Here is a 13,292-nt window from a genome sequence, read left to right on the forward strand (position 1 = left end):
GGGGACTCTCCTGTCCCCTTCTAATGTCCACGTCAAAAGCCTTTTCTGTCACTTTCACTTTAAATAAAATCTACGAAAAAAACTCTGAGTGACCGAGAAGGTCTTTGGTCCCAGAGTTAAACCCTCTCTTTCAGAGACCACAAATCCGGTGACATGGTCCACCATTCACCACTAAGCTATCAAGACCAGGTGTTGGTGAGGAGCTCAAGAACTGAAACTCTCTCCCACTGCTGGTGGAATGTGAAATGTTTAAACCATTTTGAAAAAACACTTTGGCAGTTTTAAAAAATGCTAAGCATACACCTACCATAGGATGCAGCCATTCCACACACACTCAGCCAAGAGCTATGAAAGCACGTTTCCATACAAGGACTTGCATACACATGCACATCGCTGCTGTACTTAACATGGCCAAACATCCACCAACAATGGACAGAAAAACTGGGATAGCTGTGTGATGACAAGGTCAGCGATAAAAAGGAATGGACTGCTGAACACACTGCCGTATAGATGAATCTCAAAATGATTATGCTGAATGAAGCTAGACAAAAAGAACTACTTGATGTGTGATTCCATTTGTATAAAATCTTCAGAAATCCAACTTAATACATAATGAGAAAAAGCAAATTGGAGACTGTCTGGAGCCAGGGAGGAAAGGGCTGGAGGGATTACAAGGTCCCACAAGGAAACTCTGGGGAGTGGTGGATATGCTCACTACATTGATGGCGCTGACACCTTTGGGCTGCAGTCACAGAGCAAAGCTTACCCCTAGCGCACCACCCAGCCATTCCACTCTGAAAGCACGTCTCCACGCGAAGACTCATCGGTAACCAGAGAGGGTCAGTGATGATTCTTTACCAAGAATGTAGTTTCTTCAGAAAACATCAAGAAGCTAGCTTCGGTTTCTTGCTCATATTAAAAATGAACTACCTCCATTTTTTACACTTTCATTTAAAATGTACTACAATTATATTCATTGGTTCATTCAGCTTTTTCTTTGTGAATATTAGATGTCACGTACTGATCAAATTCACAGTTAGAACTTCTGCCCCTTTACCTGTTATTCCTAACATGCCTGGTTTTCCAGTGTCTGAGTTTCACCATGTGCGAGTTTAGCCATTGTTGAATCATTTTCTGCTATTCTTCCTAGCAATAAGTTTAATTACGAATTCTAACTTTTGAGAATACTGGTCATGCCTGAGAATCCTGTAAGGAAGTAAGCATATTCCTCAGATGCCTGACCCCTTTTGGGGGTTCTGCACACAGCTGTTCCATTTCCTCCTGCTCCTCCTGTCCCCGTGCAGAGCCTTCTGCTCCAGAATCTGTGAGCCGTTCTCAGGGCTAGAGCATCCGCAGGAACATGAAGGCAGATCAGAGAGTCTCACTTCACTTACAAACAGCCTCATTCATAATTTAAAAACGAAAATGTAAGCATCAGTTAGGTTGGCAAGGATTGATGAATTTGCTGTGAACCAGTGTTGGCTTAGATGTGGGGAAATGTGTTGAAAGACTAGAAGTCCCCTTCTGGGACACCACGGGCTCATAAATGCCCCTGTTGTGGAGCACAGTTAGAGACAGGGGTCCACGTGTGCTAATATGGAAATGTCTGCATTTGATAAATGGAAAAGGAAGTCAAAGAGTAATATGGACAAGGAAAATAGAAGAAGGGGATTAGGTTCTATTCACGTGCATGAGAAGCTTGCACAAGCCATACGAGAACCCACTGCCTGTTCTCTGCAGGCTCCCGGCAGAGTGCTTCTTGAGCTTAGCCCTGTCCCTCCAGGAAGGAGACCCAAGTGTCAGCTGCAGATCACAGGCCCAGGGGGGAAATTTTCCACCTCGAGGAGGAGAGAAGACACAACTAAAGACAGAGGCCTCTCGTGGGTCTGTCTCTCTGCACCAGGAGAGCATGGCCTCCAGCAGACTTGGACCCACATCCTTCATTTTCAGTCAGCTCACCTCAAGGGAGTGTGCGGCCCCTTGATTTAATATGCAGAGACACCAGCATTTAATAATTACCTGGACTATGACCCCAGGTCATCTTGTTCTAGTTAAAAACCACAGCTGACTTTGGCAACTACAAGCTGGCACTTGCCATCCACCTCCACAAGAATGAACTCAGGCGCCGCTCCAGCCGCTGACCTTCAACACCCTCTGAGCAGAGTTTAGGGTGGAGGGCAGAAATGAGGCTCTTGGCGCTCCAGGAAAACTAACAGGACCGGTCTTCAGACAGTTAGATATTTTCAGGAGCTGGCTTTACGAAGCCAACTCTTCAATCTCCTCATATCTAGAGTAGCACTAAAATCCTTCAGGATGATGTCTGCTCCTCATGACCAGCAGGAATCTTCAGGAGACCAGCAGAAAGCTCTAAATAAAATGTGCTTGATTGCATGTACTCCCCCTTCACCAAAAATCTCACAGCTACTGACCTTCCCCCACTGCCTCTTTGGAGCAGTTTCTCAGAGCTATCTCAAGTGCCGTTTCTCATGCTAGAGTCTTCATTTTGCCCCAAATAAAACTTAACTCACAACTCACGTTGTGTTTGTTTTTTTTTTTAAAGTCAACAGCATTAGTACAATACAAGGGTGAATGGAGGCAGGGTAGACTTGATGAGGGATTAAGTTGGGGAGGGCATACAGGAAGAAGTCCAGAAAGCGTCTCTTAGTGTATATATATTTATATTTGTATTTATATCCATTTATTTCATCTTTTTTTCCCTCAGGAGTGAGGGCTTCACTGGGTCCGTTGAGAATGGCTTCAGATCAGGAGGAGGCATGTTGTCCTGGAAGGCCTGTGGCTTCCATTTCATAATTGCTCTTTTCGTTAAGAAAGGTCTTTCCCTTCAAGACCTCTATGAGCTGCTGCAGTCGCTTGGCAAAGGAGAGTGCCTGGGGAGGCCTAGTGGAAGGCTGCGGTGGGGGTGGTCGTGGGGGTGGGGGGGGAGGTGGGACTGAGGGTTGGGGGCTTAAGGGACGTGGGGGTTGGGCCACGGCAACAGCTTGCTGAGAGGGAGGTGGTCGAGGAACGTGTTGGAAGAACCAAGGTGGGCGAATGGAAGGCTGAACCGAGCCAGGGCTTGCTTGGGCTGCTGGAGTAGAAGCAGGGGGAGTGGTGGGCAACTGAATCATGTGCACCGTGTTAGAGCCTATCTTGGAGGCAATCCAGTTCAGATAGGACCAGGTAGACGTGTAGACTCCAGGGCGCTTAGCTCGGGCACAGCCTACCCCCCAGCTTGTGATTCCCACGACCACATAGCTGTTTTCCACGCTGTCTTTGCACATGAGAGGCCCGCCGCTGTCCCCCTGCCCAGAAGGATACAGAAGTCACGCTCTGCCTGAGCCACTCTCCCTGCCCAGAAGGGCCGTGGCCTCTGGGCAGGTAATTTCTGCAGTCACATGGCCTCCTGCTGCCATGAACACAGGCAGTTATGGCAGAGTTTGAGGTGGTGCCAACAACTTCTTTGGGGCTGTGAGAAGGGGAGGGATTTTCATGGGTTTTCTTGCACTGATAGGGAGGACAGACAAACCCATGTGTCTGTGTATGGTTTTACGTGGGTACATGAACGTGTGTGTGCAAGTGGATTTGACCCTTTTGCATTCTGGTGAAGAGAGGTAAATGTTCTCTTCTGGGCGGTGTTCAGAGGATATGATCTCTGTGTGAGGGTGGAAGAAAGCTCTAACTATGGTGACTGAGTCTTTGTTGGGCAGCGTGTGCATGTCACCACCCAAGCACATAGTGACTACAGGCAGTGGAAAACAGGACCAGGGAGGTTTGCTCAGGGATCCAGAAAGGAAGTGTCCACGAGCGCACCCGGTGGAGAGTTACCTGGCAGGTGTCAATCTTGCCTTCAGGGTACCCTGCGCACACGTTGGTTGAACGAATGCGCCCATTGTACCATCTGGTCGAGTTACATAAGTCGAGGTCGATAAGGTCCACGTGCGCCTCCTGCAGCACAGGTGATGTCCTGCGGGCTACAGCCAGGTGACTCAGTGATCAGTAAGCACAGGAGACATCTGGGAAAGCCCTGCCTTCCTCCCGCCACTGAGCCCCCAATGGCCTCAAATGCTCCACTTGAACCTAAGAGCCACGCAAGCCTATGCCCCCGGCATCTCCTTATCCACTCCTGAAGGGAAGAAAGCACAGCTGGAAGAGCACACAAGACTTGGGAGATGGAACTGGAGGAGAAGGAAGTGAGGGGACTGTGGACAGACGACAGAAGGAGGGCAGTGGAGGCAGCTGAAGACTCATATACGTGAAGGGTGGATGCTGGCTTATGGAAGTTTGCTATGCTATTAACAATTATAACAAGGACATACTGAGCACTTACTTTGAGTCACACAGGCTTCACTCATTCACTCCTCACAGGCACTTCATGAGTTAGAAACAGTTATTCCCCTTTTCTCCAATCAGGAGATTGGAATGCCACTTCCCAAGGTCACAGTAGGGAACCCTGGACTCACACCAAGGGTTTTCCTCTCTAGACTCAAGTCCAGGACACGCCTTTCATTCCGGCTGTAGGTCATCCCCTGCATTCTAGCCTCCATCCGGCTGGGACGGGACCCCCAGGGCTTGGGCCAATAAGCCCCTTCTGTGTGCCTCAAATCTCTATTCAGATATGGAGGCAACAGACCTACAGTGCTGCCTCCACACACAGCAGGCCTGTCAGGGGCACAGGCGGTTGAAATGACCATTGAGGCCAGGTCAGAACTTCCTTTATAGCCTCAGATGCTTGGCCATGACCAGGGGTTAGGAAAACCCCAGCCTGCATTGTGGCTGGAGCAGCCAACATTGCATCTTGCCTGGAGCCCAAACCGAAGGCCAGGTACTGGAAGATGATGCTGTGAAAGTGCTGCACTCAATATGCCAGCAAATTTGGAAAACTTAGCAGTGGCCACAGGACTGGAAAAGGTCAGTTCTCATTCCAATCCCAAAGAAAGGCAATGCCAAAGAATGCTCAAACTACCGCACAATTGCATTCGTCTTACGTGCTAGCAAAGTAATGCTCAAAATTCTCCAAGCCAGGCTTCAACAGTACATTAACCATGAACTTTCAGATGTTCAAGCCGGATTTAGAAAAGGCAGAGGAACCAGAAATCAAATTGCCAACATCCGTTGGATCATACAAAAAGCGAGAGAATTCCAGAAAAACATCTGCTTTATTGACTATGCCAAAGCTGTTGACTTTGTGAATCACAACAAACTATGGAAAATTCTTCAAGAGATGGGAATACCAGACCGCCTGATTTGCTTCCTGAGAAATCAAGGTCAAGATATGCAGGTCAAGAAGCAACAGTTAGAACTGGACGTGGAACAACAGACTGGTTCCAAATTGGGAAAGGAGTATGTTAAGCCTATATATTGTTTCCCTGCTTATTTAACTTATATACAGAGTACATCATGTGAAATGCCAGGCTGGATGAAGCACAAACTGGAATTAAGATTGCCAGGAGACATATCGGTAACCTCAGATATGCAGATGACAACACCCTTATGGCAGAAAGTGTAGAAGAACTAAAGAGCCTCTTGATGGGAGTGAAAAAGCTGGCTTGAAATTCAAGATTCAAAAACAGAAGATCATGGCATCTGGTCCCATCACTTCATGGCAAATAGATGGGGAAACAATGGAAACAGTGACAGACTATTTTCTTGGGCTCCAAAATCACTGCAGATGGTGACTGCAGCCATGAAATTAAGACAGTTGCTCCCTGGAAGAAAAACTATGACAAATCTAGACAGAATATTAAAAAGCAGAGACATTGCTTGGCCAACAAAGGTCCATCTAGTCAAAGCTATGGTTTTTCCAGTAGTCATGGATGGACATGAGAGGTAGACCATAAGGAAAGCTGAATGCTAAAGAATTGATGCTTTTGAACTGTGGTGTTGGGAAAGACTCTTGAGAGTCCCTTGGACTGCAAGATCAAACCAGTCCATCCTAAAGAAAATCAGTCCTGAATATTCATTGGAAGGACTGATGCTGAAGCTGAAACTCCAATACTTTGGCCACATGATGAGAAGAACTGAGTCATTGCAAAAGACCCTGATGCTGGGAAAGATTGAAGGCAGGAGGAGAAGGGGACAACAAAGGATGAGATGGTTGGATGGCATCACCAACTCGATGGACATGAGTTTGAGCAAGCTCCGGAAGTTGGTGATAGACAGGGAGGCCTGGCGTGCTGCAGTCCGTGGGGTCACAAAGAGTCAGACACAGCTGAGCCACTGAACTGAACTGAACTGAACTGGAGCCCAAGAGCCAAGGCGACTGTACCCTCTGAATCATGTGGTCCCACAGGCAGGAGAATCTCAACGGCCCTGCCATAGCAGCACCCACAGCCAGTCACTGCCCAGAGGGTTTGAACACCATGTGCGGTACAGGTGGGAAGGGGCAGACTCGGAGTGTAAGGCCAGCAGGGAAGCCCATGGAGCACCGTGGCTGGGGAGGGCACCAGCAAGCATTCAGTGGATGGCTGCTGAACACATGTCTGCAAGGCTTCGGTTATGTTCCCAACTTCCTTAGCCCCCACTTTTCCTTCCCACCTAAGCAGCATGGAGGGTTTCACACATTCATTGCCCTTTAGGTACAGGTGACATGGAACTAACAAGCACAAGCCTGGCTTGTTGGCCATTAAAGTGACCCTTTAAATCTATGGCAGAGCCTACAGCCTTGGAAGCCACGCAATTCATTGTTAAGAGACAGGTGTCCTGAGACACAAAAGAGCTTTCTCAATCTCAGCACCTTGGTTTTAAATATCAAATGCCAAAAATCCTGCAGAAACTAAAAGTCTGATGGAAAAAGAGACCGATTCCCAAAAGTACTCTTCCAGCCCCAAAGCATCTGAGTTCAAGGAAGTGGTAGGTCCGGATAAAGAAAGGTCAGAAGGAGTATCACAGGAGCCTGGGGGTTTCTTTAAGACTTGGCCCTGGAAGACCCAGGTTCAATCGCTGGGTTGGGAAGACCCCCTGGAGAAGGGAATGACTACTCACTCCAGTATTCTTGCCTGGAGAATTCCAGGGACAGAGGAGCCTGGCGAGCTACAGTCCAGGGGGGTCCCAAAGAGTCAGACACAACTGAGCGACTAAACACTTTCACTTTTTAAGGGATGGGTTTGCAAAAACAAACAAACAAAAAGGGATAGAAACTGCATTAAATTCAAGGTGATTCTAGAACAAAGAGGCCTTGTGTGACGTCCAGGATATAGACGGGAGCCTACAATTCTCCTGAGCAAAAGGAGAGCAGAGGTGGGGTTGAGGGGTTGTTGGATGGAAACCCTGAGATCAGCCTCCCAGGGACTGCAAGAACCCCCGAAAGCTGAGGACAAGGTTGGAGAGGTGGACAGAGCAGGGCAGGGGGTGGAGCAAGAAGAAAGTGTGCGCTTGCTCTGGGAGCCGCGGCAGAGCCACGGACACCAGCAGCCAGACAGAGGCTGACACCCCAGGCCAGGGAAGAGGCTGTGAGACACCCTCCCCGCAAGGCGGCACAGACAGCGGTCCTACCAAAAACCAAAATCAATTTTGAGGGAGGAGAAGATAGAAGACACAAAAAACACTGAGGTTTAAACCCCAGGAGGCCCAGATTTTCCACCAATGAACAGATGTTCCATCAGTGAACAAAGGAGACTGAGCGCCAAGTCAATTTCAATCATACGTTCACACCTGTGACACGACTGGTGAAAATTCACGTGCCCGCCTACGGGAAGCTGAACGCGCAGCTCACGCACAGAGGCCTGTTCTACTCGGTCTTGCCCCACTGGCAGAAACATGCTGCCCAGGCTGCTGACCCACACAAAGTCATGCCCAGCAGCAGCCCCTTTCGCCGTCTACAGAGGACGCTTGCAGTAACAGCTGGGTGGGACTGACAGCCAAGGGTCGGGGGCAGAGGTGGCCAGGAGGGGCCACGCACAGGAGTTGCAGAGCTTGGAGACCATGTGACCTGGCCCTTCCATTTACAGATGGGGAAACTGAGGCATGGAGACGGAAATCCCATCCAGAGCCCTTCTCCACATGCTGCCTGCCTCAAGGCATGACCCCCACCTCCAGAGGCAGCCCTGGAGCTCCAGGCCCAGCCTTGACCCCATTCCAAAGATGCCGAGGTGCTCTTCTGTGCATGCTGCCCAGCCACCCCTGGTGGCCACCCCAGCCACTGGCAAGGGGCCCTGGACACAGAGCTTTACTCTCAGTTTCTCTGGCTGTGAAAGGGGACGGTGACAGGATCCACTCACAGCACAGGGCTAGGGACTGGGTGGGGCTCGGGCAGGCATCAACGGATTTCCCCTTCACCTAAGACCATGTCAGTGGGGTTTGCCCCGCCCGTACTCACCATTCTCTTTTAAGAATCCCCAGCCAGCCACCCAGCATGTCTGGGGAACTCTGGGTGGGCCTGCCCTAAACTGAGGCAGGCAGCCTGGTCCAATGAAGTGCCCACAGATAACAGGAGGGGTGATCTTTATGAGAGCAATGTCGTTGGCCTCTGAGCTCGCGGAGTATTTCTCATGAATGATGATTTTCTCAACATATCTCTCCTGCAGAGGTGGCTTCACTGGCTTATTGCTCCCCCACTCAACTTCCTTAGCTCCAAAAATCAGCCTCCAGTCGGTCACTTTTCTGTGGGCACAGAGGTAAGCCAGGTCACACTGGCTGCAGACTGGCTGATGACCATGACCCTCGGAGGGCCCCATCCCCAGCAGGTCCGGGTCAACCCCTCAGTCTGGTTGCCACTAGGCCCAGAGCCTCAGGGACCTTTGCACTGAGACCCTTGGAGAATGCCCAGTTCTAAGAAGAGCCTTTCTGAAGACCCCTGCTGCGAGTTCCCGCACATACTTTTTGATCCTGAAGCAGTGAGCGGCAGTGAGCAGCCAGTGGGCGTTCAGCAGGGAGCCTCCACACACGTGGTACCGCCGGTTGTTGTGGTACGTGAAGATCTGGAGGCTGACCATCCAGGGCCAGGACCCGTGGGCAGCGTCTTGCCCGCCGATGATCCGCATGCCCCCCTGCCGGTTCTGCCTGAACCGTATCCCACAGGGGCCACTGAGGAGAGACCACAGGCACTGTTCAAGTCAAGGCCATCCTGGCGCCTCCGCAGCGGGGGGAGAGGGGCCTGAGGCTGGTCACAGGGGGAGCAGCCATGGGGTCCCGAGCCAGCTGGGGCAGCCCCAGGGTGAGGGTCCAGGGGACGCAGCTGAGCAGCGGTGCTGGGGGCCGTGCCGGGACAGGTGGCCAGGGGCTTCGGGAAATGTTAGGTGGGGGGGAGTTTTCTCAGGTCTTGAGGTCACAAGGTGGGGACAGAGGGGCCACAGGCAGCTAGGACAGACCAAGGGCCCTAGCAGTGCGGGAGATGGCTGGGCAGGAGAGGGAGCTAGCGTGGGCGTGAAGCAGGTGACCCTGGTGGAGGCTCAGGAAGGAGCCAGAGGGGCTCAGAGCTGCAGGGCTGGGCTGGGCGGCCGCAGGAGGAGAGCTGCGCAGGTGGAAGTGACCCGGGGGAGGAGTGCAGGGCGGGGCGGAGGTGAACGTTCAGGGCTCTGTGTCACCGGTGAGAAGCAGGGAGTTTCTGGGATTGCAGGGTACCCTGTGGGCTTGGGAGTCTACACATGGAGTGGGGGTCCCCGAGGTGCTGCATGAGGATGCCCTGGGATCTCTGGGGTCAGCACAGGGCTGAGGGGAGGTGCTTCCCAGGGTCTGCAGGACTCAATGTTCAAGAGGCAGTGAAGCCAGTCACTGGTGGGGACAAGGGCACCGTGGAAACCGGCCTGTGCTTTGCGGAAGCCCCAGAGTTCCTCTCAGGAGGAAGCTCTAGATGCCAGGGGCCCTGGGGGCTCCGGGCTGAGGATGGTGGGAGCAGGGAAGGTCCGAATTGGCGATGTGGGGCAAAAGCGCTGTGAGACCCGGGGGAATGCTAAGGCCCCAGCTTGGCTTTCTGCAGAGCCCCAGACAGAGGGAGTCTGGACGGGGTCTGTTACTCAGAAGACACCCTCCCCCCACCCAAGTTGTCTGACACTTACTCACACGTGGTGTTATCTCTGGCGACCACAGATACTGCCAAGACCAGCAGAACGGCAGTTGGCAGCATCTCTGCCAAAGTCCTGCCCCAGCCAGGCCTGGAAGCCCAGTGACCTCACAAAGCTTCATGGCCTTCCGACCAATCAGCAGGGTGACGTCCCACCCCCACCCTCCAGAAACCAGGCCTGGCGGTTCATGCTGGAGCGACTTCCGACATCTTGCACAGCCTCCCCCAGCCCTCATGCAAACTGTAACCACGGTCAGCCCCCTGTGAGACCTCCAGCACGTCAGCAGCTCAAGGGAGTTGGGCTCTACAGACTGACAGACCTTAACCCCGTAGGCGGCAAACTCTTTCTCTCTGCCAAGGCTGTGCTCTCAGCACATTTTTTGAAGACCATTTTGACTTTCCCTAGTTTAAAACTATGAAGCCCACTTTTCTGTCCACAAAGTCTCATATCTTCTACCTGGATCTCTCCAGGTCTCCTTTAAATGGGAACTACGCGAAGCAGAAAATTGTCTTCTGTACCTGAGTGTCAGGAATTCTCAGCACAGTTACCTGAATGTCATGAAATAATGCTTCTTCTGCTTGTCAGGAGACAGCATCTCATATCCCAGAACAGAAAAATGCTCAACTCACCTACCTGGATGTTAAAATTCTACCTTCCCTGCAAGAGCGTGATGAGGTGACATCTCTCCCTGCTGGAGGAGCAGTCTCGGCGCCTGTACCTGGGCACAAGGTCTCAGCTGGCCTATCTGAATGTCAAGGAGTCACTCCTCACTTACGTGACGGTCACGAGGCACCACCTACCTCTCCTACCCAAGTGTCAGGACACCTCCTGTCCTCTTTCCAGGTACAAAGCGTTTCAGATAGTCAGATGACCTCACTTCTTCTACCTGAGCATCTTCTCTAACTGAACGTTCTGATTGCAAGGTGGGTGGATGGCATCACCAACCTGAGGGACATGAGTTTGAGCAAGCTCCGGGAGTTGGTGATGGACAGGGAGGCCTGCTGTGCTGCAGTCCACGGGGTCGCAAAGAGTCAGATACGACTGAACGACTGAACTGACTGAATTTCTCATCTCATGTAACTTTCACGTCACATCCCCCTCAACTGAACATCCAGTAGGTCGCACATATCTTACTTGCTGATGGAAGCTATCATCTCCTCCCCCTGACTGTGAGGATCTCTCCTTTCTTCCAGCTCAGGACCAAAGACCTCAGACGGGAGCGTGACTTTGTCCCATCTTCTCTACCTGAGAACCAAAAGGTCTCACAGCCTCGGAGTGTCAGGAGATTGCGTCTCACCGCTGTGAGTGCTCTGCAGCTTCAACTGACACACCGCAATGCTGGGGTTCCCGTGCCCCCACTTGACCGCCAGGCAGTCTCCCGGCTCCTGCTGGAGGAGGTCCTGGTCTCCCTGTCGGAATCCTGAGCTTTCATCTTCTCTACCTGAGCACCACGAGGTCTCCTCTCCTCTACATAAGTGTCCAAATTTTCCAACTCAACGGCCTGTCTGAAGTCTTTCCTACCCTTCCTGAGTATCTTGAGGTCTCATCTCCACTATCTGAGGGCCATGAAATCTCGTATCTCCCATTTGAGCACAAGCAGGTCTTACAGGCCCTGAGTGTCGGGGGGTCTTGTCTCCACCTGACACGCCTCATCTCTTCTGCTCTGTATCTGGAGGCCCTGCCTCTTCTCTCTGAGTGACCAAGGGGTCTCCTCTCTCCCGCTGTAGCACAAGCACATCTCATCTTCCCTCTGTGAGCCTCCTCATCCCTGGGCATCAGGCATCTCCGTCTCTCCTGTCTAATCGTCAGGACATCTCATTTCCTCTCCAGAGTCCAGAGACATCCTCTCATGCACTTCGTTGTCAGGAAGTTACCATTTTCTCTACATGACTGTCCCTAAATCTACTCTCCCTGCAGGTCAGAAGGTCTTGTCTCTCTTATTACAAAGCCAGAACATGCCTTTCATCTTTATTTACTAGGAAGTGACAAGGACTTATCCCCCTGGTGAGAAGCAGGATGATTTAATTTCCTTACTTGAGTTCAGTATTCATTAGTTCCCTTCCTGTCAGGCAAGAGGTTTTATTTCCCTGATAAAAATGCAATCGGATCTCAAGACTATCAGCTATTTGAGTGGCAAAAGGTTTTAATCCCTGCTGCTGCATGTCGAGGTCTCCTTCTCCTCACCCTGAGCGTGAGGGGCATTTGTCTCCCCTCCATCGGTTTCAGGGCTCTTAGGTACCGTGTCTATTAAGGGTCTCTAACTCCCCATGCCTGAGTGTCACAGATCTTGTTTCTGCTACTTGAGTTTCAGGAGGACTCTTGCTCAATACGTAAGTTTCCAAGGTGTCTTTCTGTCTCTCTCTCATCGCAGGTGGCCTCACCTCCTCTACCTGAAGGTCTGCAAGGTTCTATTTCACCTACCTGAGAACTTGCTTATTTTAACTCAGTAACAGATTGTGCCTAATAAAGTAATCAAAAAAGACTTTGAAAATATAGTTCAAGAAATGGCAGCAGGAATTCAATAAGTGATGTTACAGTTTTGACTGTTAAAGATTATCCAGGTGTTTTTACAGGATTTTGATGGGCATAAAATTGAAATGGTATTTAGATTCATGTGAATCCTGTAACAGAATGATGTAACCATTTATTTTAAATGTTAATATGTACAATTTTCTGGAAATCATAACGTTTGCAAGCTTGTTTGCAAGCTTTTTAAAATATAAGATGAAAATGTAAAATAAAAGTTTCAAAATGGAAAGGGGTACCCAGATTTTCAAAACATTTAGGGGTTATGCAATAACAAAGTTTGAAGACCCAGTGTCTAGATTTTAGAAGAAAACTCTTGTGTGACTCTGCAGAGCAGCAGCCCCTTCTGACTCTTAAACAGGCTCTAGTCTCTGCTCCCAGACACAGTCGTATGCTGAGTGTCTCACATACAGACCGGCAGCTTCAGCTGTGTCATTAAATCTAACGGAGGAGGGACTTCGTTTGCCTCCTCCACACTGTTCTGAAGAGCAAGGGAGAGACAGGAAGGTACAGGACAGTTAAGCTTCTGGGAACACAGGATGGGGTCTCAATGGCTCCTGGTGGCTTGGCTCAGGCCAAGGTGGAGGTCCCAGCACGGGGCGGGGGGGTGCAGAACAAGGGGTCCCCCCCTCGTGAGGCTCCTTCTCCCCGTTCTCGAGCCCTACCCTCCCCAGCCCCGCGAGCCCCTCTCGCTTCCCCAGCCTCCTTCCTGCCCTGGCTCCCTCTGCACGCCCCCACCTGGGCCATCCTGTGCCCACCCCCAGCCCA

At 51.0% G+C, this 13,292-nt stretch overlaps 1 protein-coding gene across 1 annotated transcript; it reads right to left on the reverse strand.

Annotated features, from left to right (window-relative positions):
* Positions 1-441: 441 nt before the first annotated feature.
* On the reverse strand, positions 442-10,155 carry ACR (acrosin). Its single transcript, XM_025282567.3, has 5 exons — positions 9,993-10,155; positions 8,815-9,021; positions 8,315-8,598; positions 3,826-3,971; positions 442-3,302 (listed from the first exon to the last, which is right to left on the reverse strand). The coding sequence occupies exons 1-5, from the start codon at positions 10,058-10,060 to the stop codon at positions 2,763-2,765; spliced, it is 1,245 nt and encodes a 414-aa protein (XP_025138352.2). The 5' UTR covers positions 10,061-10,155; the 3' UTR covers positions 442-2,762.
* Between the last annotated feature and the right edge of the window lie 3,137 nt (positions 10,156-13,292).

This window comes from Bubalus bubalis, chromosome 4 (genome assembly GCF_019923935.1).
Source record: "Bubalus bubalis isolate 160015118507 breed Murrah chromosome 4, NDDB_SH_1, whole genome shotgun sequence".
NCBI classification, from domain to species: Eukaryota; Metazoa; Chordata; class Mammalia; order Artiodactyla; family Bovidae; genus Bubalus; species Bubalus bubalis.